Source organism: Bos indicus, chromosome 12, assembly GCF_029378745.1.
Source record: "Bos indicus isolate NIAB-ARS_2022 breed Sahiwal x Tharparkar chromosome 12, NIAB-ARS_B.indTharparkar_mat_pri_1.0, whole genome shotgun sequence".
In the NCBI taxonomy this organism is placed as follows: domain Eukaryota; kingdom Metazoa; phylum Chordata; class Mammalia; order Artiodactyla; family Bovidae; genus Bos; species Bos indicus.
In genome coordinates this window covers 48,451,081-48,477,545 of record NC_091771.1, presented here as the reverse complement: position 1 = coordinate 48,477,545, position 26,465 = coordinate 48,451,081, and the positions used below count along the sequence as shown (strand labels likewise).

Here is a 26,465-nt window from a genome sequence, read left to right as displayed (position 1 = left end):
TGAAATAATGACCATTAGTAATGAAGGAAAGGCTAAATTATGGTCTGTCTGAAGTAGGTGGCAAAGTAGGTAATAAATCTTATAAATATATTTATTAAAAATCATTTCGATAATTAACCTTTATTGAATGCTTATATGTTCTTTGCACTTTACATACATCATCTTTACGTCTTACAGTATAACCAGTGTATAGATATTATTGCCTGTCTTTTATAGATAAGAAAACTGAGACTCATACCTTTCTCTGTTTCTTAATAAGGTCACAGCTTACTAGTGACAAAGCCTTGAACAAAATCAAAACTTTTTAAACTTTTGCCATACTTGGGTTTTGATCATTTAAAAAGTATGCCTTAGTTATGTAGAGAGTTTGTCAATATTGAAAAACCCAGTTTCATATTTTTTCAAATCAGGTACATTGAAAATTTAAATCATTTTTTTTGTCAAGGTCGTGATCTGAAAATGTTACATAGGAAATCATCTATATTTAAATTCATATATAAGTGTGTGTGTATATATGAATTGCATGAGGTAATTCCATGTGGCTAAGTATTGATATTATGGTACCATATTATGTATTTCCATTTTCTCCAGCATCTTGCAATATTTTTAAACAACAGCTTCAAGCTATAGGTTAACATTTCTTAGGTGTAGGGAAATTTTGTCAAAGTGTGGTTGACTGAGTTTCAGAGATCGACATCTGTGTCCTTTTCCCACATATCTGGTCCCTGCCTGGAGCTCTCTCGAGCAGGGAATTGGTTAGACAGGCATACACAGCACAGACGTGCCTGTTTGTCTTGCCTCATCCTGGTAGTGGTTATTTTCTGAAAAACACAAGGGAAAAACCACCAAATAAAAATATAGCCAGCATTTATTAGTACTGTTATAATTGTATTTATTTTTCTTAGATTAATGAGTTCAATAAAATTCTGAGCACTAGCCAATAGCTAATAATCATTACAACATTACAGCTTTAAAATTATCCTAGCTTATATCGCAGATGTTCAGAAATGCCTTCTTCAGAGTTGGAAAATAAATTCCAGAAAATGTGTGTCTGGTTACAGAGAATAGGTTTATAGTAAGATCAGACGTTTTCCAGTTTTTATGTAAGTTTCTCTTGAGTCTCATCCACTACTTTTCCATGTTTTTATAGTTTTCTTCCTATTTTATCAAGTTTATCAGAGAGTAAAATATGTTGTATGGTTTCCAAAATGGATTGGTATCATGATATGTGGTGGTAGGTGTTTTCCAACCTATTCTCAAAGTGATGGTTGTCATGAAACATGACCTGCCTTTCCATCTAACAAATGAGCACTAACTGGCAACCCCTGCCTCCTGGCATCCTTGTACCCATTGATTAGTATGATCTACTATAATCAAGGTGCCATTAACCTCCAATTATTTTCATTATACCTTGCAAGTAGGGCAACATATTAATAGGCCCTTTTATTTCCTTCCTTGGCCAATTGTGATCATTTTTTTGTGGTAATCACCACGATAAGCCCCTCACACTTAACAAGTAAACCCCTTTCAACTATAACTTAAACAACTTTTAACTGTGTAATTTGGCATGGTCTAAGTGGAAAGTTAAAACATTTGCAGTTTACAAGCCGCTGAATGGGTTATAACTGTCTTTCAGTGTTGTGCTCTGTATTTTTAATTATGGTAAACACAGAATAGAATTATGCTTAATCAGTAGGAGTAAGCCGGCACATTCAGACTCTTCTTGTTAACACCATTTCATACCTCATTCCAGAGACCATATAAGGAATATTGGCCATAATATTACTATTCAGCCAGTAGGTGGTTTATTTAGAGACGCTTATGTGTTTGTAAGGTACAGAATGCAGTGGCCACCTCGTATCTGGGCATGTTAGAATACACTCAAAGAAGAGGTTGATGCTGTTCCTTATTTAAGCATGTATTGTGGTTGGAAAGACTGATGTTAAAGCTGAAACTCCAATACTTTGGCCACCTGATGTGAAGAGCTGACTCATTTGAAAAGACCCTGATGCTGGGAAAGATTGAGGGCAGGAGGAGAAGGGGACGACAGAGGATAAGATGGTTGGATGGCAGCACTGATTCAATGGACATGGGTTTGGGTGGACTCCGGGAGTTGGTGATGGACAGGGAGGCCTGGCGTGCTGCGGTTCATGGGGTCGCAAAGAGTCAGACACGACTGAGCAACTGAACTGAACTGAAATGTGCTGATGCTTGATTGTGTCTGACTCTTTGCGACCATGTGGACTGTAGCCTGCCAGGCTCTTCTGTCCATGGGATTTTCCAGGCGAAAACACTGGAGTGGGTTGCCATTTCCTACTCTAGGGGATCTTCCTGACCTAGGAATGAAACCTGCATCTCCTGCATCGCAGGCAGATTCTTTGCTCACTGAGCCATTTAAGCATGTATATATAAATATAAATATATGAGACATACATATATATACACATATATATTCATACTTTAAAATTTTGCCACCTAGAAACTGTTGCACTTTATAAACTAGATGAAACTAGTTGACTTGTTATATAAACTTCTTGAATTTTATTCCCTATGGTGCAACATTTCAATGGGGGAAAATGTCTTCACACTTATCATTAAATGAATATGAGGAGATTTTAACACTGTTTATTTTCTTCCTTGTGTTCTTATTCCTTTACCAAAATTAAATAAAATTTGAACTGCCAGGTTAATTAAAAATTTTTTTTCTTATTTTTTAACCTTTTACGTCACCCAGAATTATTCAATGTATTCCTTTCCATTTACTTACTCATTTGATTAATGCACATCTATGATTCAGCCACATGTTCGATGCACTGACAATACCCACAAGAAGCTCATAGTTGAGTGGATAAAGGAGACAAGACAACTATAGTGAGGTGAATGCTGCAATACAAATAAGTGTAGACCCCCAGAGATAGATTATAAAGGAATGCAAAGCTTAGAGGTTGAAAGGGAGTGATTGTAACTTCAGGAGAAGGGTGTTTCTCAGAGGAAAGTGTTACTTATATCATCCACATAAATGAGGAAGCAAAGGCAATTAAAAAACAATAGATGCAACATCCTAGAAATATGAAAGACCATAGTAGATCCTAGTAGATAGGGACATTATCCAAGTAGATCGGAGAAGGCAATGGCAACGCACCCCAGTACTCTTGCCTGGAAAATCCCATGGACGGAGGAACCTGGTAGGCTGTAGTCCATGCGGTCTCTAGGAGTCGGACATGACTGAGTGACTTCACTTTGACTTTTCACTTTCCTGCATTGGAGAAGGAAATGGCAACCCACTCCAGTGTTCTTGCCTGGAGAATCCCAGGGCCAAGGGAGCCTAGTGGGCTCTGTTTATGGGGTTGCACAGAGTCGGATATGACTGAAGTGACTTAGCAGCAGCAGCATCCAAGTAGATAGGTTGGTATGGTTCACTTGTAGGGTACTTATCAGAAATGAAATGGGGTTCTAGGGTTATCTATGGATCTGGTTATCCCAGGCCTTGTAGGCCAAACTGAGAAGTCTGTATTACTGAACACTCTAGGGAGACAAGCATGTAAATAGATGGGAGTAACATAGTAATATTTAAGTCTATGGATGAAGGACTGAATAAAAGGAGAAAAGTTAGAAAGCTATTTTAGGAAGCCAATGTGAATGGATATCTGATGGATAGAACTCATTGCCCTGATGGTTGTCAAGGAAGAAGGAAAAAATATATCTAGGATAATTCCCAGATTCTTATTTTGGCTATGTTGAGAAAGTTCTTTAGTGGAAGAATATATGAACTGAGAGATCTTACTGAGAATTTTACCCCCCAAACAAGGCAATGTTAAAAAAAATTTTTTTTTGACCCAAAGCATGATGGAAAAGTTAAGGACATAAATCGAAGTGTTCCAACATCTATCTAAAAGGACTTTTATAAAATAGGTCTAAATAGATATATTCAGAGAAGCGATATTCAGAGGAATGTCTTGAGAATTTTGAAGAATTAAGGGATAACATGAATCTTGGGCTATAGACAAGTCAGTAAAAATAAGTCTACCTCCAGACACAGAGCAGTGAAATTGTCAAGCATGAGTCATAAAGAAAATCTCGAAAGCTGTTTTCTACAAAGGAATTAAAGAATGACGGAGGCTGTCAACAGCAACAAATACCAGAAAGAAATGCTGTAGTGTCTTCAAAGGACAGTGAGGGATCCTAGAATTCTGTTCCCAACAAGTCATTTCAACTGACAGTAAAATTTAAAAAAAAAATCATACATATACTGACTAAGTTTACCACCCACACAAATTTGCTGAAAGAACTAAAGGATGAAAGAAAAGAACCTGAAATGGAAGCTGAGCTTAGAAATGATTTTTAAAAATATAAATATCTGCATGAAGAGATAAGCTGTAACTCTTAACAGTAAAACATGAAGCAGATTACAGGGCTACAATGAAAAAGAATTGGGCTTCCCTGGTGACTCAATGGTAAAGAATCCACCTGCAGTGCAGGAGATGCAGAAGACTTGGGCTGAATTCTTGGGTTGTGAAGATTCCCTGGAGAGGGAAATGCAAACAGACTCCAGGATTCTTGCCTGGGAAATCCCAAGGATATAGGAGCCTAGTTGGCTACAGTCTTGTAGGGTCACAAAGAGTGAGATATGGGTGAAGGGACTGAGCATGCAGAGCACATGAAGACCTACAACACCTTCTAGAACTAACACCAAAAGAAAAAAGATGTCCTGTGATGAAAAACAAGCTGGGGAAGGTGGGAATGACCCCTGGGGTAGTTGCAGCATGCTGCGTCCTTCTTGTATTTGGGAGAAGAGATACCTAGAGTGACTTTAGAAAAATTAAGAATATAAATAAATAGCAAATGTAATGTTGAGTAAAAATAAACTGTAAAATTTTATATATACACACTTTAAAGAGCAAAACCACATTGGTGGTCACTCATTGATACATACCAAGTAAAAGTGTTAAAACTTATATACACTAAGACATATGGAAGAGGGAAACAAAATAGGGGGAAAATGCAGAGTAACTCCCTTTGTGATATTTTACTTTCTTTAAGGATCTGAAAGAAGTACTGCAAATGTTAAGTTTTTTCATCTTTTGGGAGAATCAAATAAGTGATCAGTCTGTGTGTGTGTGTGTGATTTCTTAAATAAAAATAGCATCAGGGAAAAGCTGTAAATAATGTAACTCAATTTGGAAGCAAGAGTATGAGAGAGCAACTGTTGGTTCGTAAGTGTGATGTCTCTTCGTATTTCATGTTTATGTCTTCAACGGTTGGATGTGAGAGGCCGTGGGAGGGAATGGTTTTCAGGATTTGGAGAAAAATGAATGATGATACTGAAGAGTCACTTTGATCCTTGACATCTTATTTAATTGATAGTGTGAATGGGGTGGACATGGAGGAAGAGCTCTATTTTTAGCATATGAACTTGGATGGATTATAATGAGCCATCCGGGCCTCACTGATCTCTGCTTGGCCTCAGGGCCAGCTGATGCTTAATGCTAAGGAGGTGACGTAGCAGCTTTGGTTGAGGAAGTCCGGGTAGATGATGTTCAGAATGCATACTGTCAGAGCAGCAGTCCCCACAGTCTTTTTGGCACCAGGGACCAGTTTCGTGGAAGACAGTTTTTCCATGGACTGGGGACAGAGAAGGAATGTTCTCAGGATAATTCAGGGCATTACATTTATTGTACTACCACTAATCTGGCAGGAGGCAGAGCTCAGGCATAATGCAAGTGATGGGGAGCAGCTGTAAATACAGATGAAGCTTTGCTCTCTTGCACACTACTCACCTCCTGCTGTATGGCCTGGTACCACTTCATGGCCAGGAGGTTGGGGACCCCAGTGTTAGAGCATTATGAGTTTTAGAAGTCATCCAAACATCAGTGTCACAAGTTTCTACCAATTAAAAATCTTTTTCCTTATTATTATATTCAAAGAAAATATTATCAAACATTTGTGCGTTTCATGCCTAAACAGCCCATGAGGACATACGCACACATGAGGTCAACAGCGACTTTGATGATAAACATGCTGTGATACTCTCATGTGCCAAGTTTTTTTTTTTTTTTTTTTTTGTCTTTGTTGTTTTTACTTTTGGGCCATGCCATGCAGCGTGTGGGATCTTAGTTCTTCAACCAGAGATTGAAATTGTGCCCCCTGCAGTGGAAACACACAGCCTTAACCACTGGACCGCCAGGGGAGTCCCATGTGCCAACTTCTTTAATCTTCTGACTTTGAAACTAGCAAAAAATAACTGCTTTCTTTGTAAATGTAAGTCATTTCCATGTCAACTATGCAGAACTTCGTTGACATAAAAACAGAACTATTAAGTTCAAAGTAGATTTTCTTCCATTTCTGAAGTGTTTATTAGATCTGAACACTTTATATTAAGTTGAGGATCATGATTCAGTGGTTTTTAAAATCATTATAGCAGGTCTCTTATCTGTTTCTTGCAAGATTCAATTCTACCCAGTTGGCAAACCAGAAAACACAGAGCAGAAAGACCAACTAAGTGAAATAAGAAAAGTGAATTAAAATGCCATGGATTAATGTCTAAAGTCATCTTCTTTGTGCCTTCCAGATGCAAATGAGTTTGATGATCTCATTACTCACCATATGTGCCCACCACCAATTCACTTTATTATTAAGTGTTTTAAATCATCTCTTCCTAAAGTAGATTCAATTTTGAATAAATCAATTGGAGCTGGTTAGCTTGGGTATTGAGCAGTTGTAATGAATTGACAAAATGGAAATGTAGAAGAAAACAGTGGTCTGTGAAATCTCAGAAGACTCCTGGAGTTCAGAAATCTTGGCCAACTCTGGAGAGTTACATAACGTTAATGGAGGCTCAGTGTAAAATCCTACTTACTAATAGAAAATTTTATGAATTCTTTAATCACAAAAGCCTTGTGTTCTCTGAGGCATATGTCCTGTGAACACAAGACAATTGTAAATCTCTATTCTTGTTCTTTTTATAAATAAGGAAAGTAGTTTTAGTCATGATTCTTTAGAAAGGTGAAACCCTGGTTAATATTGTGATAATCTCAACAAACATTTATTTTAAATGGTATTTTAAATGAGTGAATTCCTCCTCTGCAGTTTCCAAGCAGAAACTCATATTGTAGAAGTGACATGTATGTTGTTGTATTTAAAATATTTTACTGAAAGAAAAGAAAATCCTATTAAATGTAATTTAGCTTAAAAAGTAACCAGAAAATTAAGAACATTTTCCTTCCATGTTATTCTATGGCCTTATACAAACCCCAAAATAATATATAATTAACTAATATTATATAGAGTAACAGAAATTTAATGATCATGACTTTTGTCCCATGAATGTTAATATTAGAATATAACCCAGAATGTAATTTTTAAAATAAAATGTGAAATAGACTTTTATCATTGAATCTTTTGCAAGCTGGGAACCACTGTAATCATTGCAAGCAGAGATCTGCACTTATTACCATCATCTTCATCAGTAAATATTACTTTTTACTGTGTACAAGGGTATATAGTCAATATGATTTCTCAAGGAGTAGACAGAATAAAAAGGGATGTAAAATAAGTATCAGTTCAGTTCAGTCACTCAGTTGTGTCCGACTCTTTGTGACCCCATGGACTGCAGCACACCAGGCTTCCTTGTCCATCACCAACTCCCGGAGCTTGCTCAATCTCATGTCCATTGAGTTAGTGATGCCATCCAACCGTCTCATCCTCTGTTGTCCCCTTCTCCTCCTGCCTTCAATCTTTCCCAGCATGAGGGTCTTTTCCAGTGAGTCAGTTATTCACATCAGGTAGCCAAAGTACTGGAGTTTCAGCTTCAGCATCAGTCCTTCCAAGGAACATTCAGGACTGATTTCCTTTAGGATTGAATGGTTTGATCTCCTTGCAGTCCAAGGGATTCTCAAGAGTCATCTCCAACACCATAGTTCAAAAGCATCAGTTCTTTGGTGCTCAGCTTTCTTTATAGTCCAACTCTGACATCCATACATGACCACTGGAAAATAAGTGTAGGCTTAAGTATAATTCAAAATGGAAAGTGCGAGAATGCCATAAAAATACATAAGTACAAAAATAAGAGCATTTTTTTTTAAAGGAAAGTTTACATTTTGTTAGAAAATGAACCAAAAGTTCATAAAGGAAAGTATTATTCTTTAGGAAGGGTGTAGAATTTTTTTGACTAAATTGTGCATAGACGGGAATAACCGTATGTATTAATAACTGGATTAAGGGACTTCAGAGATAGGACACATAAGAGTGCCAAATGAAAAATGAAATTGTAGCATGATTAGTGGGGGCTGCTGAACCTTTTTTGTTGAGGTGATGGGAAAAATTCAGTGCTTTCAAATAAGGACTGATTGAGAAATCTGTATTTCTCTAGACATCCTTCATTCACTTAATTACTAGAGAAATACCATAGAAGACAAATGTAATATGTAGCAGTACTTTGAGGAAGCTTATTGAGTTTATTAAAGAAAGAAAGGGACCTCCAAAGAACTGTGGGCTGAATGCAATAGCAATTAGTATCTGGTTGAATGAAGGGCACACCCATGAAATGATGAGAGCTCTCAGCCTGGTGACCAGGAGAATGATGGGTCTCCACTGAGGCTTGAAAGAAGAATAGGACTGGACTTTGAAATTACTTTTGGACATTGAGGGGGAGTAGAATGCTAGAAATATGAATAAAATGGGATTGAAGGCAGAGGAGCTAAATCTTTAGCTCTTTTAGAGCTGAGAACACAAGTTTAGTGTCCATCTCCACTGAGACAGTAACTGAAATTGTAGAAATTGTGGAATTACTGAGAAATAAAGATAGACAGAAATGAGAGGGTGGATAATGAGATTTGAAGGGGTATCTAAAATTTAGGTATATGCAGAGAGAAGAGTTGAAGAAAGTAAGAGGGAGAGAGACTCAAAAGAATTAAACCGTCTACAGCAGAGTCAGCAAATGCTTTCTCCAAAAGGCCAGATGGTATTTTATGGCAAGCCATATGGTTTCCGTGACAACTACTCAAGTCTGTCATTGTAGCCCTAAAACAGCCAGAGATAAAATCATGAGTATGGTGGAATAAAACTTTATAAAATCAGGTGGCAAGACCCACAAACCTTAGTGTGCCTATCCCTGAAGTCAAGGGAGGGAGAGAGATTTAGCACATTATTGACCAGGGACATATTAATATATTTTTAAAGAGTGATACAGTTAACAATCACTGTGGAGAGTTGTTAAAGCTTCTGGTAGGGCATATCACTGGAGCTTAAAATTGATCAAGGGTTCATTATACAACTTATGATTGTCATTATCATTCACATTTTGCTCCGTTATGTTCTTGTCCCAACCTTGTATATATTAGAAACATCAAATTTTCAGAAATGATGCATCACAGAATTTTGAATGAAGAATTTTTGGGTGAATTTTATGTAGGTTACTTTCTGTTCTTGTCCAGGCGACATGTGTGCTAGTGTCTCAGAACATGATAGTTCTTCATACTATCGTTCTGATTCAGACAGTGTGAATATTAGACCAGCAAAGAGACAGAAACCTTAGTGTTTGATTCTGATACAGAAAGTGAAGTGAAACTCACGGTGCAGTGCTGGGGAATGCTTCTTTCACTTCTGCAGAAGAGTTGGACTGAAGGTAACATGTCAAGAAAGTTAGAAGACTTTACAGGTGTATCAGGTGTGACCATTGAATGTAATAGCCCTCAAAGTGTTAGTGAAATAAAAGAATTAATTTTTGGCTGGCCAAAAGAAAAATCACCAGCCACAGGTACTGCTTTCCCCCAAAATCCTTCAGTCAATATTAATTAAGAGGCTGGGAGTGAAAATGAGAAGATATAACCAATAATCTTGAAAGCTGCAGAGAGTTCCAGTGGTGCTATCACTTAGAAGAGGACCTTGCACTAGGGAATTATAATAACATTGTGAAGTTATTATTTAATATAATGGGGGAAAAAGACATTATTTTGTCAGATGTGCAGATAGCAATTTGGGGAAAATGAATAAATTGCATGTATATCAACACAGTACCCACATCACAGGATTTACATAATTGATTGGATTTTTAAATCTTCATTGGGGTTATATAGACAATGACACCTGCTCTATGTAGAGAAGTAGTCTCATTAGCAGTAACAAAAATTTAAAAAGTAAGACAACAGAGCATTGTGGAAACATCAGTAAGTAGAGTGAGACCCAGAAGAGCCAGATCTGATCCTGGAGTCCACTGACCTCTGAGTCAAGCTTTATTTACTTATGAATTTTTCTCTCATCATCTATCTTGATATGCTAGAAAAATCAAGCCTATATTTGAGCAGCTGACATTCTGAACCAAATGACGTCAGCATATCAGTTGTACAAATGTACTATGAAGAGTGTGCGCCATAGCCCACATGTAATAAAGTCCTAAGTTTTGATTGACTACATGCAGCCATATCCAAAGGTCCATATAGTAAAAGCTGTGGTATTTCCAGGAGTCATGTATGGATGTGAGAGTTGTTCCATAAACAAGGCTGAGAGCCAGAGAATTGATACTTTACAACTGTGGTGCTGGAGAAGACTCTTGAGAGTCCCTTGGACTGCAGGGACATCAAACCAGTCAATCCTAAAGGAAATCAACCCTGAATATTCATTGGAAGGACTGATGCTGAAGCTCCAATACTTTGGCCACCTGATGTGAAGACCTGACTCATTGGGAAAGACTGATGCTGGCAAAGATTGAAGGCAGGAGAAGGGGGTGACAGAGGATGAGATGGTTGGATGATATCATTGACCTGATGGACATGAGTTTGAGCAAACTCCAGGAGACGGTGAAGGACAGGGAAGCCTGGCGTGCTGTGACAAATCAGCCCCCAATTGAGTAGACTGGCATGTGAAAGTGAAAGTCGCTCAGTTGTGTCCACCTCTTTGCAACCCCATGGACTATACAGTCCATGAAGTTCTCCAGTCCGAGACTGGATAGCACTCTTTTATTTACTCACAGTTCTGTAAGACGAACATTTGAAATGGGTTTAGCTGGGCAGTTTTCATGCTAGTCACTCCTGTGAATGCCGTCATCTAGTGGCTGGAATGTGTCCACACACTCTAGAACGACTTCAGGTCATCTAGCCAAGTCCACAGGTGCTGGGGGGAGCAGTCACACAAGGGCATGAATTCAAGGAGACAAGATTCATTGAAGTGATCTTCATGGCGACAGTGATCCTAGGTGGTGTTTGAAGGACTAAATAGGTTGAAAGAGTAAATAGGTTCAAGTTCAGGTGTTGGATTTCTGCAGTTGTCTTCCCAGGATTTCATGACATGGAGTAAATTTCACACCGTGTTCTCAGTACCTCTCTCTCAGGGATGACACTTTGTCCAGCAATAAGTTAGACCACCTACTGCTGTCTGATCCCTTTTTCATGTAAGAAGAATAAAATCTGAAATGTAGGTTCTTTTCAGATGCTTCTAGCATTCTTTTCAACGCTTTCAGTTGGTGCTATCTTACTCAGAGAGAGAGGTGTTTTGGGGTCTAATGCCCTGGTAACTTTTCCATTTTCTCTCCCATGGACACCTCAAAGAATTAGTGTTCCCTAAATGAGCTGAGAAACTCAAAGACTATTGGAGGTTAGGGAGGGTAGATACCCCTACCCCACATTTAATAAAAATAGAGTGGAATTATGCAACTATGTAGATTAGCTAATCATCTGACCTAATCAGCAATGCAGATTTTAAGAAGCTTTTCTAATTACTTCCTCAACTTGGCTGAAGGTATGGGTAAGAAGAGTTTCCCAGCATGATGGCAGCAGATGTATTTCATAATATTTATTGAAAATATTGGAAAGAGATCCTCAATTATAATGTTCCTGAAAAGTACATCAGAAAAGGCATTATATTTAACATATTTTAAGCTTTCATTAAGATATAAACATAGCATAATTTAGATGATCAACTCTCACACCAGTTATTTGGAATCTGTCACGCCGTGAGACTAACTTTCCGAGCCAAATTGGTTGCTGGTTAAGTGCCTGTCTCTTGCTTGAGTGATATGACTTCCCAAGTGATCTCTATTTGTCTTGATGAAAATGGGACCACCCAAAATATCCTCTTTTCTTTGGCTATTTGTTCATTTGATATCTTGGTCAAGGAGTCTTAGTGCATGGTGTTTCAAGAACTTTAAATGTTAAATTATTGATGTTTACAGGTATATGTAGGACCACACAATGAGTCTGATACTAAATTTCTTGACTAAATTTAGCAGTATGAGCAAGTGTTAAAGGAATCATTTTGTAGTGGGATTGCACAACAGGAGACTTATCTGTGAATTTCTGGTTGATCTGTCTGTATCATCCCTGTGTCTTGGGCTACTTGAGTGCTGGCTGGTCATCTTTACCTTCCTTTCTGTGAGCTGCTGAGTGGGGCTTCCCACTTGCCAATGTGGGAGACTTAAGAGATGGAGCTTCAATCCCTGGGTCAGAAGGATTCCCATGGAGAAGGGCATGGCAACTCACTCTAGTATTCTTGCCTGGGAAAAACCCCATGGACAGAGGAGCCTGGTGGGCTGCAGTTCATAGGTTCTCAAAGAATTGGACACGACTGAAGGGACTTAGCGTGCATGCACATTCATTTAATATAAAGCAGCCTGAGCCAGTTTCTATTGCCTGGAGCCAAAATAAATCTTAAATGATCTAATGCCTTCAGTGCCTTTGGAATGACCAAATGCCTAAGTAGCTGTGTGTTATTACGAGGTTGTGAAATTGGTTACTTTCCTCTACAAAGAGTTTCTCCAAGCCCCTCTGCTAGGGACTCTTCTCTAGAGATCAAATGGAAAAGAAACAGTCTTTGTCTTACCATGTGGTATAAAGACAGCATTCAAGAACTTAATGTGCATCATTGCATAATTTCTGGTGTTCGAGAAAGTGAGGGCTGTATTGGTGGAAGTGACCAGTGATGAGTCACATGACAGTAATTGTTTTATTTGAGGCTAGACCCGGAAAAGATGGATAATCCTATGTGTGATTTGATTTCTTTGCTAGAGACTTTGAAACTAGGACATAGTTATGCATTTGAAAGTTATCAGATGTGATACCTTTCTGTCCAAACTCTTAAATATCTAGATCAAAGTTTCTCAGCTTGGTGCTGTTGATATTTTAGACTGGCTGTTTGTCTTGGGGCCATGGCTGTCCTGCATACTGTATTAGATCTAACAGTATCCTTTGCATCTGCCTACTGGGTACCAGTAGCATCTCCCTTCCTTCAAGTTGGATGAATCACTGTGTCTCTAGACATTGTCAGATGTCACTTGGGGGGCAGATAAGTCCTCAGCAAAGGACTACTACTTTAGATTAGTTTTATTATTTTCTCTTTAATATAGCCAACATTTACTAAACTGTTCCATTATTCAAAGTATATTTTGGTATGTTTATACTTGCAGAATGTATGTCAAGTATACTCCACCTTAGATTTCAACAGATATTAGCACCTTCATAACCAAGTTTAGTTAGAAATCTGTCAAAACTCTCTATAGTTTTTCTAGTCATATAGTCAGTATTAGGTAAAATCGTAAGAAATTATCTTTTGTGGGTTAATAAAATGGGAAAAATCAGCATTTCCCTGCGACTCTACCTGATGTATGATGCACAGTAACAAAAACCAAAGAAGAAAAAAAGGAAACTGTAAATGTACCCAAATGTCATTGTAACCATGATTTTAAGTTCATTTTGCTTTTTCTTGCAAGCAGTAGTGGGTTTAGAAGTCTTATGTAGGCATGTTTGAAGAGCAGGATTCTTGTTGAAGCTGGCTGAGCATTGAAATCATACATTTTAGCAATGCAATTATGTAGCTAGCACAGTGCTTTCAATTTAGAAGGTGTGCTTCTTTGGTGCTTGAAGTGAGGGCTGATGGACTTCCTAGTTGGTGGTTGCTAAAGCTGTTCGTAAAGAGGAGGTGGAAGTGAAACCAGTTTTGAAAAATATGCATTAATATATTAAAGGTTGATGGTAACCTTCTCATTTGAAAGGATCTGGTGGTCCCTGTCAACAAGGGTCAGAACATTGGGCTATTTCTTGCCTCAGCAAGCATGCAGTGAAGGAGAATCTTACCTAGAAACGCTGTTTTGGAAAATGAGATCAGGATAATGATGAGGGGCACTGGCTAACACATGTAAATACAGTTAAAATGACAGGCTGCTAGTTCTGTTATTTTCCTGCTCTCAGATCTCCACTTAGAGCAACAGTGAACTATGAGACAAGGATTCACTGTGATATGAAAAATACCTACACCTTGATATTTCTCTTGTAAACCTTGTTCTTCTCTAAGCTTCTGATGAGAGTTATAAGCAAACAAATCCTCTCCCTCCTGCTCGCCACCTTCCAGGCAATGTTAGTATGCAACAAAATGGCAAGAACTCTGGCAGCAGAAGCAAGAAGAAGTCAGAAGGTAGAACAGTAACTCACAAGCTACCTAATCATCTTCTGACCACTCAGAAGTTGGTAATATTGTGGATTTTATACGTTCTATTCTGTAATCATCCCCTGAAACTACCGAGAGCTGATGGCGGTTTTATAAAACAAATGAACAAGGGAAAAGAGTCAGTGAGTGCTCAGTCCATAAAAATACATTGCTTTCACTAATTCCTGGGATTTCTAGAGGATGCCATGTGTGTGATATACACAGAAGAGACATTCCATGCTTGATGTTGGTCCAGGACAAGGTTAACTTTCTGCACACTAATTTTAATTCATTATATATGCCTTTTTTTCCCAGCACAAATGGACCCCCGAGGCCTATCTCCCAGACAAAGTAAAAGTGACAGTGATGATGATGACCTGCCAAATGTGACCTTAGATAGCGTTAATGAAACTGGATCTACGGCCCTTTCCATAGCCAGAGCAGTACAAGAGTAAGTATCACATTCTCAGGATGAAATAAGAATTGCCAAGGTGTTCAATGGATAATGGAAACAGCAGCATCTCCTTCCCCAGACCTGTCATTCTAGCTCTGACTGGGTACCTGTGTCAGCATCTTTCCATCCACCCTATGTTCTTTGGGAGGAGATCAGGGGAATCATAGAGTGTTTGACGTAGTTAAATATTTGCGTTTGAATAGAAATGAGACTTCTTTTTTAATACTTCCCACACCTTCCCAACTCTGAAAAGAAATATACAATATTTTTCATTCTTTTTGAATGTCACTATCTAATTATCATCTTTATCATTTTCATATAGAACAGTCAAGAGAAATAAAACCCAACAAGCATTATTATTTTGTGTTGGTAGGAAAAAATATAGGATAGATTTTTTGAAATATAAAATTTTGAAGATAATATGTTACCTCTTTGAAAAACTCAAATCATATGTAATTTTTGAAGGGCTCTTTCTTGCTCCTTTAACTGCAACACAGGGTTAGATTTTAGCCCTCATTTATTGAATATAGCTGCTTTTTCATCATTGTCAATTCTGTGTCTAGAATTGCACCCACGACTAGTCCATGTGTATTTTGTCTCTAGCATAATTTTTAATAACATAGTCTTAAAGAAGAGGAGGATCTAAATTAAGCCACTATTACTGCTGACACAAAAGTTCATTAACACTTTACTTAAAATAATCTTGGTTACCTCCCATGTATTAATTCTTTTTTCCCAAGTATTGACTAAATAGCTACTCTATTTCATGAATTAGGTCTTGAAATAAAAAAAAAAATTAGTGGCACATTTTAGAATTTAGAGCCTATGTGTGGGTATTTGTGTGTGGTATAAAATAATATACCTAATAATAATAATAATATATAGGCAGTAGGTGGTATATATTTACATTATATATGTATGCATATACACACAAATATATATAGTTGAGGAAACAGTATACTGCAAATCTAATGAAATTTGCAGTTAGATTTGGATTCAAATTTACGTTCAAGCTCTTAGTAGCCATGTGACGTCTGGCAAGTTGGCCACTCTGAGATGTTTCTTCATCTGTAATGAGAAAGAGTGCTTACCTTACAGGACGACTGTGAGGGTGTGATATGGTTACATGGCGTGAAAATTGAATTGAAAAATTTTGACAGATAAAAGCTTCAAGGGAGGGTAAAATGATTGTTAACAATAATAGTAATAGTGTATAGTATAGTGCCAACTAGGAAATATAAATATTGCAAATGTCATTATGCTGATATCACTAATGAAGACATTGAGGATCAGAGAAGTTCAGTGACTGGTCCAAGGTCATGTTATAAGTGATGATAAGACAAGGTTTAGAAGTTCTAATTCACAGAACAGGTCTTTTTCTGTGAGTGCCCTGTAATGTCTGTTAACAATCATATTCTTCCACTTGAACATGTATAAAAACACTTTCTTCTCCTATTGTTTATATAACTGGTTGTAGTAACCTAGTTTCTCTGTGTGGTGATCAGCACGGCAATTGTGGTTTTGTGGGAGCGAAATCTTAAGGTCAGGGATTCCATTTTCTCACCTGTAAAATTAGACAGACTGTTGAAAAGGTTCAATTCTGAGATGAATCATAAATTTCACAGACATTTTAATCACACTTGTTTTTCTGTGCCATATAATATATACATAATTTGTGTATACATGTGTTATGGATATGCGTGTTTCTTTTATTTCAGATGTTAGGGTTTGGCAGTGTGATTACTAAAATCTAAGTTATGCTTATTCCATTTGGAGCTGATAGAGAAAATAATGGTACTAGCTTCTCAAATATAATCACTTTTTATGCTTCTAGTATTATGTGCTGATAATATAATAGTATATTTTAATATGAAACTTTTAACAGCAGCCTCAGGAATTGGAGCTTCATTTTCAGCGTAACTTCTCTGATCTGCTTTGTGAAAACGTTTGGAAGCTACGATACTTTGTTCCTGCTGTGCATACGCCTGACTTTATTACTGTTACAAAAGTTGCATGTGTATCTAGGGAAATGCCAGATTCATTATTCATGTAAGTGTTTTCATTAAACGATTAGTAAAGAATACTGAGCTGTCGCTTGGGAAGCCCTAGAATGCCAGGACCCATCAATAGTTAATTAAGCATCATTCAAGAAGGAATATGTTGTGTGTAAAAACTGAGAAGTGGTAAGATACTGTGAGGTGAAGTGAAAAGAATCTTCTACAGAGACCTCTTAAATGTAGGTACATTTCAAAACTTATAACAATATGTTAAGGAAAATTTTAGGCTCAGACAAATAAGTATATAGTCCTTGTTAGAGAATTAAAAAAAAAAAAAAAAAAAACTGTCCTTAGGTTTACCCAGAGTTAACTTTCAGGGGACATGTGTTTCTGTTCTTCTCTTAATTTCTCTTTCATTTTTCATGTGTATCTGTTTCACTATTAATTTCTCTTTCCTCTTTTTGTGTTTGCCTTTGGATCATGATGCCATCTATTAACACAAAAGCTGGACAATGAACAAACAAGCAAAATTCCAGTATACTATGCTCGATACAATAATGTGTCCCATCATAAGGGGACAGAACAGTGTTTCAGCATGGACCAGATGAGAGGATTTCAAAAGATGTCTGTGCATAAGGAAAGTATCTTTCAGAACTTTCCTTAGAGTTAGGTGAGAAGGATATCTGTAGGTAGAGAGGGGATAAAGTCAAGGGTCTATGTGCACTAGGGGCAGCACATTTTACAAGCCCTGGGCCACCAAAACACATTTGTCTCTCTAATTAAAGGCATGGTTTAGGAAGCGTTCTTACCTCACTGGCCACCAGGGTAGTGTCAAGAAAGAAAGGGGGAAGATGAGGTAGGAAGATATTAGGAGAGACTGATAAGCAGAGAGGGGTTAAACTTGTCTTGTCCTTCAAACAAGATGCTAACCCAAGAGATGACTCTCTCCAGCCTTATCTCTTCTTCGTCTCCTTTCACATTCAGGTTCATAGCCTTGCCTCTGTAGGCATCACCATAGTTGGATTTGGTGGCTCACTTTTTGACACTATATTTACATAGCATAAACCTTAATATGCTATTAAGTGCTGTTTTAAAATATTTGGTATTATACATGTTACTGGTTTTTTAAATGAATGCGTTAAGTCTTCAGTTTGATATTTTTCCTTTGATTTGAAATGCAGGAGTTGTTGGCCAAAGTTGCATCTCTCCTCACCCCAATATGTTTAGCTAATCTTGTCTTTAAAAAAGAGCACTGGTTGGTGGCTTGAACAGCAACCTGAGTTCACTTCCATCAAATCGATTTTTATGGAGAGGCTCCTGAACTGTGCTTGAACTGTTCATTTCAACTATTTTCATTGGTTTGTTTGCTTCTCCTTTATCAGCTCAGCATCAGTGAATTCAGATAAGTGGGAAGAGCTGGCCATAGAGAGGCCCTTCTTGTATTTCAATTGTGGAGGCACTGTCTAAGCCAGACAGGTATCCAGTAATTGTGACAAAGCCAGCTTCCAGAAATTCATAGAACATCTGTTTTGCTTTGGGTTTTGTTTTTTTTTTTCTTCCTCTGATGCTGTAATAGGGTCATTACCCTTAGCTACTTGACAAACATAATTATGAAATAAATGTTTGGAAAAAGAGAAGTACAGGCGCATGATTAGAGCAAATTATTATAATTAACTCTAACCCTCAGCAAAACTATTTTTTAAATAGGTAAAATTTGGCCCTCTTACCCAGAGCCTCTAATTTCTGTACCCCTTTTTCTTCTTTCTAGTTTTAAACCTTCATACTCCTCACTTGGGGATGCTAGTAGAATAATCAACTTCCTTCAAACTAAAGTGTAAATGAATACGAATATCTGAAAGAGGGCCTTTCTCAGAGACTTTCTATTCAACCAGGAACAAGCCTTAAACTGAAAGAAAAAGATCTAGTCATGATACTTTCAGTAAGAGTGAAGTGGGAAAGGGTAGAACAGAGGGTGAGGAAAGCAAATGAAGATGTTAAAGAGCTGGACTTGTTTTTTTCAGGGTCCGTTTTTGCAGAGTTGGTAAATGCATGTTATTTTTTAACTCACAGGGTATCTGAATTCTCTACCCTGTTTGATCTTGATAATAACTCTCAAAGGTGGGGTGGGGGGGAGGGAAGCAACATAAATTAGTAGCAGTAGCAGCTTTTTGCTTTAGTTAGCATCCCTAAAATCTGCACCTGGTAAAAGGATATTCTTTTAAATGGCTCCTTGTCGATTACATTTAAGCTAATTAAAATATTTCTTTCTTCCCCCTGTTTTTATTACTGCTTGTGTCAAGTGCCCTTCTTCTTAAAGCAAAACAATTTGTAAATTCTGGAAATGAGTCATATATCTTTGTTACATTTTCACTTAGATGCTCTTTGAAAGAACAGATGTGGCGGCAAGTTACTTTCTTCAGATTCTGTTACTGGTTCAAACATCATGGTTCTTAATTTAGAAAGTTGCATCTGATGATCAAAGAAAAGTCAGAAATCTTGTAGGTTTTTGATGGGGATTGTGTGTTTCTCATTGTCCTTATTTTAAAATTCTTGATCTTTATTTCTCAGTTTCCTTGTATCTAACTGGGTTAATGTCTTTTAAATGATTGTAGAGAACAATCCTAGAGATAAGAGAAAGAAAAAGCTATTACTGAATGCCTCTGAGTGTGTGTGTGCTCAGTCATGTCTGATTCTTTGCGATCCCATGGACTGTAGTCCCCCAGGCTCCTCTGTCCATGGAATTTTCCAGGCGAGAATATTGGAGTGGGTTGCCATTTCCTTCTCTAGGGGATCTTTCCTACCCAGGGATGGAACCCGCATCTCTAACATCTCCTGCATTGGCAGGCAGATTCTTTACCACTAAGCCTCCTGGGAAGCCACTGGCTGCCTAGTTTTAGGCAGATTCTATGAAAACTCATACGGTTTCATTTAATTTGCCCTATGCTCCCTTTTTTTATGCACAAATAAAGAAAAGGAAGCCCAGAGAGGTTTAGTTTGTCTCCAGAGGTCCTGCAGCTGGTAATTTGCAGAGCTCATTTTGAAATCAAAGTTTATCTGACTATAAACCCAGATTACTTTATGAAGACAGCTCCTGTTTTTATGCTGTGGCTTTAAAATCTAAACCGTAGCTATCTAAAATTAACACAGTTTTTTTGAGCCTTGAATCCCAATAAGAATACAACTTTTATGAAATAATTTCTGATTTTTATTTCATTTTTAAACTCACTGTTACTTTAAATGTAATCTGATGTAAGGGGAGGTGGGAAATCCCTGGTGGCTCAGACGGTAAAGAATCTTCCTACAGTGTAGGAGACTCAGGTTCAATCTCTGGATAAGGAACATCCCCGGGAGAAGGGAATGGTTACCAACTCCAGTATTCTTGTCTGGAGAATTCGATGGACAGAGGAGTCTGGAGGGCTATAGTCCATGGGGTTCACAGAGAATCAGGCATGACTGAGCAACTAGCACTTAAGGGGGAGATAATTCAATCAAATGCCTTCTCAGAAATGATTCTTAAAAAGGTATTCCACTTTGTGAATCACACATAACATTATGTAAAGAAATAAATATATTAGAGTGTTATTTATATAACACTGTTGCTATTATTTTAAGAAATTATTTCAGTATAAACACATGTGCTGACATTTCCAAAATGAACATCCTTTTTAGAATTGCTTTCTGTCAGTCTATAAAAGGAGAAGTTTGTTCAAGGGCTGAGATGGTACTGTGTCATCCAGTTTTGCTTCTTCAACTGAAGAATTTGAAGTCATTGGGCCATGCCTTTTCTGTTATCTGCTGATTAGAACGAACCCAACTGAGCTGACTGTGCCCAGAGACTAGCCACAGAGCTCAGTATGTCAAATAATTTCAGTTCTTTTGTTTTAAATATTTCCCAAATTCTTGTCTCATTATACAAATCTATATTTTTATTTAATAAGCCTATTGTGTTTGTGTGTGTGCATGATAAGTTGCTTCCGTCACGTCTGACTCTGCAGCTCTGTGGACTATAGCCCGCCCAGGAATTGAACCCGCGTCTCCGGCATTGGCAGGGTGTTTCTTCACCACTAGTGCCACCTGGGAAGCCCATAATGTGTTTGGAACACTTTCAAAGTCCCACATCATGTCTTAGCAGAGAAATAGCTTTGGTTCAGTTCTGTAGGTGAAAGCTAGCTCTCTAACAGACTAATGATAGACATCACGGCTGATGAGGCTGCTGCTGATGGGTAAATCTGAGAGGCATTCACTGTCTTGCCAAGGAAATAAACACTTTTATGTTGCTCTTCTTCTAAGGTAGGTCAAAAAAGCTCCTGATTTTTTTGTGAATGAATATAGATAAACTCTAAAGTGTGCACTTAGCCTTCATCAACCCAACATTCTCGCAAGAAATTTTTTTAAAAATTTTTTAAAAAAATTTTTAAATTTTTAAAATTTAAAAAAAAAAAAAAAAGATAATGATCACTGAGTAACTCAATCCCTGGTTGTTTAATAGCAAAATGAAACCTGTACTCTTATACCAACACTTTTATCTGCTTTGATGAGATCCTGTTGGTCCCTCTTTCATAAAAAAAAAAGTGTGATGAGTTTTTATAATAATTTGGTGATAAGTTTTTATAATAATTTGATATTTGAGCTCTTTTGTGAATTAACAAATTAAGTCATGTCTTCATTTGGTGAATAATTAATTCATTTATTCAACCCTGAGTTACCTGTTGGAGATACAGGATGACTGATTCACAGTACCTTATCATGAGGAGCTCAGAATAAACCTACATGAGGCAAATTAAAGCCCAAAGGGATGAAAGCAAGAAGGAGGAAAGGAAAGGACACGTAGCTCATCCAGAGTAGAGCAGAGACATGTGATAGGGTTGCACAAGTTCAGTGACTGTCGTGGAGCTGAGTGTGATGAAGAGCTGGGACGTGAAGCTGCTTTGGGAGGTCTGTAGGGACCTGATCAGGAATGATGACTTTATTCTGTAAACAGTGGAGAGACATCAATAGATTTTAAATGGGAATGGCATCATCAACTTTGTGTCTTACACATTTCAGTCTCAAGAAAGCTCACTATGGTGGTCAAGGTTGAACACTGTGTATCCCAAAGGGTGCCATTTCTATGAATGGTGCTGCCTCGCTGCCCAGCTGCCCACAGCTTCCACAGTTAGACACAGGAGCTTGTGGTGTAAAGATACATATAAACAGCTTTATATATCTGCATGTATGTACATATGTGTATATGTATAGACACCCCTGTGTCCATTCACATGAAACTCTCCTAAATATTGAGCTGTTCAGAGGATGGATAACATGTCCTCCTTGTATCTCCAGGGCTGGTAGCACAGTGCCTGCCTGGCAAGGGACTTTTTTATACACTAGAACAGCATTGAATAAAACAGACAAATCACTGATTTTGTGGTGCTTATATTCTAGTGGAGGAAGTGAGAGAACACAAAGAGAAAGTGAATAACACCTCTGAAGAGAGCTTCGCTGGTGGCTCAGTGGTAAAGCATCCGCCTGCCAATGCAGGAGATGTGGGTTAAATCCCTGGGTTGGAAAGATCCTTTAGAGAAGGAAATGGCACCCACTCCAGTAATCTTGCCTTGGAAATCATGTGGACAGAGGAGTGTGGCAGGTTACCATCCATGAGATCATGAAGAGTTGGATATGGCTGAGCAGGTGCACACAAGTGCACACAACATGCACACGCCTCTGAAGAAGGGAAGTGCTATGGAAGTAAGGGAAACAGGTATGGTACTGGGTAAGGTGGAGGTGGTACACAGCATTTATAATTTCATAGAAGGCATTTGCAGAATTCTGATCAGGTTATGTGTTCAGTTCAGTCGCTCAGTTGTGTCCAACTCTTTGTGACCCCATGAATCGCAGCACGCCAGGCCACCCTGTCCATCACCAACTCCTGGAGTTCACTCAGACTCACATCCATCGAGTCAGTGATGCCATCCAGCCATCTCATCCTCTGTTGTCCCCTTCTCCTCCTGCCCCCAGTCCCTCCCAGCATCAGAGTCTTTTCCAATGAGTCAGCTCTTCGAATGAGGTGGCCAAAGTACTGGAGTTTCAGCTTCAGCATCATTCCCTCCAAAGAAATCCCAGGGCTGATCTCCTTCAGAATGGACTGGTTGGATCTCCTTGCAGTCCAAGGGACTCTCAAGGGTCTTCTCCAATACCACACTTCAAAAGCATCAATTCTTCGGCGCTCAGCCTTCTTCACAGTCCAACTCTCGAATCCATACATGACCACAGGAAAAACCATAGCCTTGACTAGATTGACCTTTGTTGGCAAAGTAATGTCTCTGCTTTTGAATATGCTATCTAGGTTGGTCATAACTTTGCTTCCAAGGAGTAAGCGTCTTTTAATTTCATGGCTGCAGTCACCATCTGTAGTGATTTTGGAGCCCCAAAAAATAAAGTCTGACACTGTTTCCCCATCTATTTCCCATGAAGTGATGGGATCGGATGCCATGATCTTCGTTTTCTGAATGTTGAGCTTTAAGCCAACTTTTTCACTCTCCACTTTCACTTTCATCAAGAGGCTTTTTAGTTCCTCTTCACTTTCTGCCATAAGGATGGTGTCATCTGCGTATCTGAGGTTATTGATATTTCTCCTGGCAATCTTGATTCCAGCTTGTGTTTCTTCCAGTCCAGCATTTCTCATGATGTACTCTGCATAGAAGTTAAATAAGCAGGGTGACAATATACAACCTTGACGTACTCCTTTTCCTATTTGGAACCAGTCTGTTGTTCCATGTCCAGTTCTAACTGTTGCTTCCTGACCTGCATACAGATTTCTCAATAGGCAGATCAGGTGGTCTGGTATTTCCATCTCTTTCAGAATTTTCCACAGTTTCTTGTGATCCACACAGTCAAAGGCTTTGGCATAGTCAATAAAGCAGAAATTGATGTTTTTCTGGAACTCTCTTGCTTTTTCCATGATCCAGCGGATGTTGGCAATTTGATCTCTGGTTCCTCTGCCTTTTCTAAAACCAGCTTGAACCTTAGGAGAGCCCTAAAGAGATATGAGGTCAATTCACTAGGTTATCTGAAGGAACAGCCCTCCAGGCAGAGGAAATAAGTGAACAGATTCTAAGGCAGGAGTATTCTGGAGTACAGTAAACAGATTCACTGACCAACTAGAGAACATGAGTTAAATTCCTTAATTTTGCAGAAGAAACTGAGCTCTGTAGATGCTAACTGTTCTAGCATCACTTCCCTAGGGTGAGGGAGCCAGGACTGAATCTCTAGTATCTACTCATACTTGCCCTCTGTGCTGTGATTAAAGTTCTTTTTTTTTTCAAAGGAATCTACAGTTATTTAACCAAAACGGGAGTCCATAAACAAAAATACAAAACAATTTTTATTTCAAAAAACTTCATTACTTTCAAGTTACTTCTTTTTGGCTGGGTTCTTCCAATCTAATTTTGTATCCCTGATGAGTCAAAAATATTTATTATCCTAGAGAGTTTTTAAAAGATATATTGTTACTATATCATCTAGGAACCATTAGCACTTTTTCCCTAGAAGTTATGCAGCTGTTGTTTCAAGTGAGAACTTACCCTAAGAATTTTTATGTATGAATCTTTTTGATCACTCAAAAGTAAGATAAAGTACAAGGCACCAGAATCCCCTGACAGCCCAGTGGTTAGGACTCTCTGGTTTTTTCATGGAAGAGGCCCAGGTTCAATCCCTGGTCAAGGAACTGAGATCCTATAAGCCGTGTGATGCGGTCAAAAAAAAAAGAGAGAGAAAGAGAATGCAGGTAATGCAGTTTCTTCTAGAAATGCCAGAAAGTACAAAAACCAATGAGCAAAACAACAAGAAAAATAGCAAAGAAAATAAAAGGCATCATATATGGAAGCTTCTACACAGATGTTGCTGTTACGAGACTGATGTATATCCTATATCTGTGGCAGGCATTTGATACTCCATGTGTAATGCTAAGCAATGAGTTTAACCTTCCCCCATCCCAACTGAACTGAACATCATCTTTTGGTATATACTACAGATACAAACAGATTATTTGTTTAGCTTTTGTAACCACTTGGAATTATTGTTAACTGTTGATTAGTTTATTAAACTCTCATGCCACATTCTAATGTGAATTTATTACTTCTAGGTAATCAACTTTAAAATATATAGAAATCAAGCTTTTTAAAGCCAAACCTTTTGTTTTTATAATTTTTGAAGTTAGAGATTCCAAAGTTATATCATAGATAGAATGAGTCAGCCACTTTTATTTGAGAGTGGCTATTTATTTTGGCTAGTAATTGCTGAAATGACTCATAATTTAAAATAAAACGGTATTTCATGTGGTCACGCAGTATACTCCAAACTGACGGCAAGCATTAATTTGCTGTTAGTTGTTTGACCTGCTTCTCTGTGTGAGATCTTTTTGTAGCTTTTTACTTTCTATATGTTCTACCTATAATTGCTTTGCAAATTTGTGTATGCCATTTATATTTCTCAACCATATATTCCTAATGAGTGTAACTAGTAAGTATAGGTAGTCATTTCTCATGCATTTTTGATGTATGTTGACATAGATACTCAATGATTATGTTGAAATATTAATACATTTCTCTGGAAGTTCCCAGAACTATGCATCACTCTTTCATTTATTAATATAGTCAGAGAGAGTACACATGATAGAAAACCATACTGTAATATATTTGAAATTAACTCCATTCACCAGGCTATAATCTCTTCCGTTTTCAGTCAAATGCTCTAGATACTCTCTCTTCTTATTACTCTTCATGAGTTATTGCCATCATACCATAATTTTCCTTCATGTTATAGCACTTTCCCACACGTGAATCTCATTGAATACATTTACTTACACGCATCAAATGAAAGTAGAAAATTAATGGGTACGTTTTTATGGAGAACCTGCTGCTATAGAGAAAAATCTGACATAGATAGAAAAAGATAGCTTGGATCAGATAGAATCTTATCAGGATGACATTTGACCACAATATTGTACCGTCTTCTTTGACAGTCACAAACTTAAGAGTTGCCACTAGATTGTAATCTAGCACATTAAGCATCATGGCTTATCCTAACAATTAAATCCCAAACCATGTGCAGTTAGTATATAATAATGCCAGCAAATTTTGAGGAAATTTCTGATTAATCTTTAGAAAAATTATTTTCATGGGAGAAGGAACTCCAATGTAAAATAAGATTAATTCTGTCAAAGTGTAGTTTCACAATTCGCTGACATTTTATTAGTGTTATTTTACCTCTACTTCTGGAAAAGCCAATTAATATATTAAAAAAAACTGAAATTTTGACTTAATTTAAAGCTAATTATGTATTCTGACTAAAGTGATCATTTTATCAACTTAATTTCTAATATTAGACTGAGTCAAATAATATTTCTGGAAACAAGTTAGAATCTTTTTTGATACTGTGAATAAAATTATGATTACCTACCTATTCGTATATCCTTTCAAGTATTGGTTAATGTTACTTTTGGTTGCAAGTAACAATACATGTTACAAGAAAGCTTAAACATGGAATTATTTTTCTAGTATAACAAGAAGTCTGGAGTAATAAGCAGGACAGGCTGCATGGAGTATCCTAAGGTTTGCTTAAGGTTT

At 37.7% G+C, this 26,465-nt stretch overlaps 1 protein-coding gene across 18 annotated transcripts in view; it reads left to right on the top strand.

Moving 5' to 3' along the window:
* Window positions 1-26,465, top strand: part of KLF12 (KLF transcription factor 12) — a 567,887-nt gene that overhangs the window by 408,353 nt on the left and 133,069 nt on the right. For all 18 annotated transcript variants that reach the window (XM_070800616.1, XM_070800623.1, XM_070800621.1 and 15 more), the window contains one exon: window positions 14,725-14,860. In XM_070800616.1, the coding sequence (XP_070656717.1) occupies window positions 14,725-14,860 (136 nt within the window). The remainder of the gene's footprint in view (window positions 1-14,724; window positions 14,861-26,465) is intronic.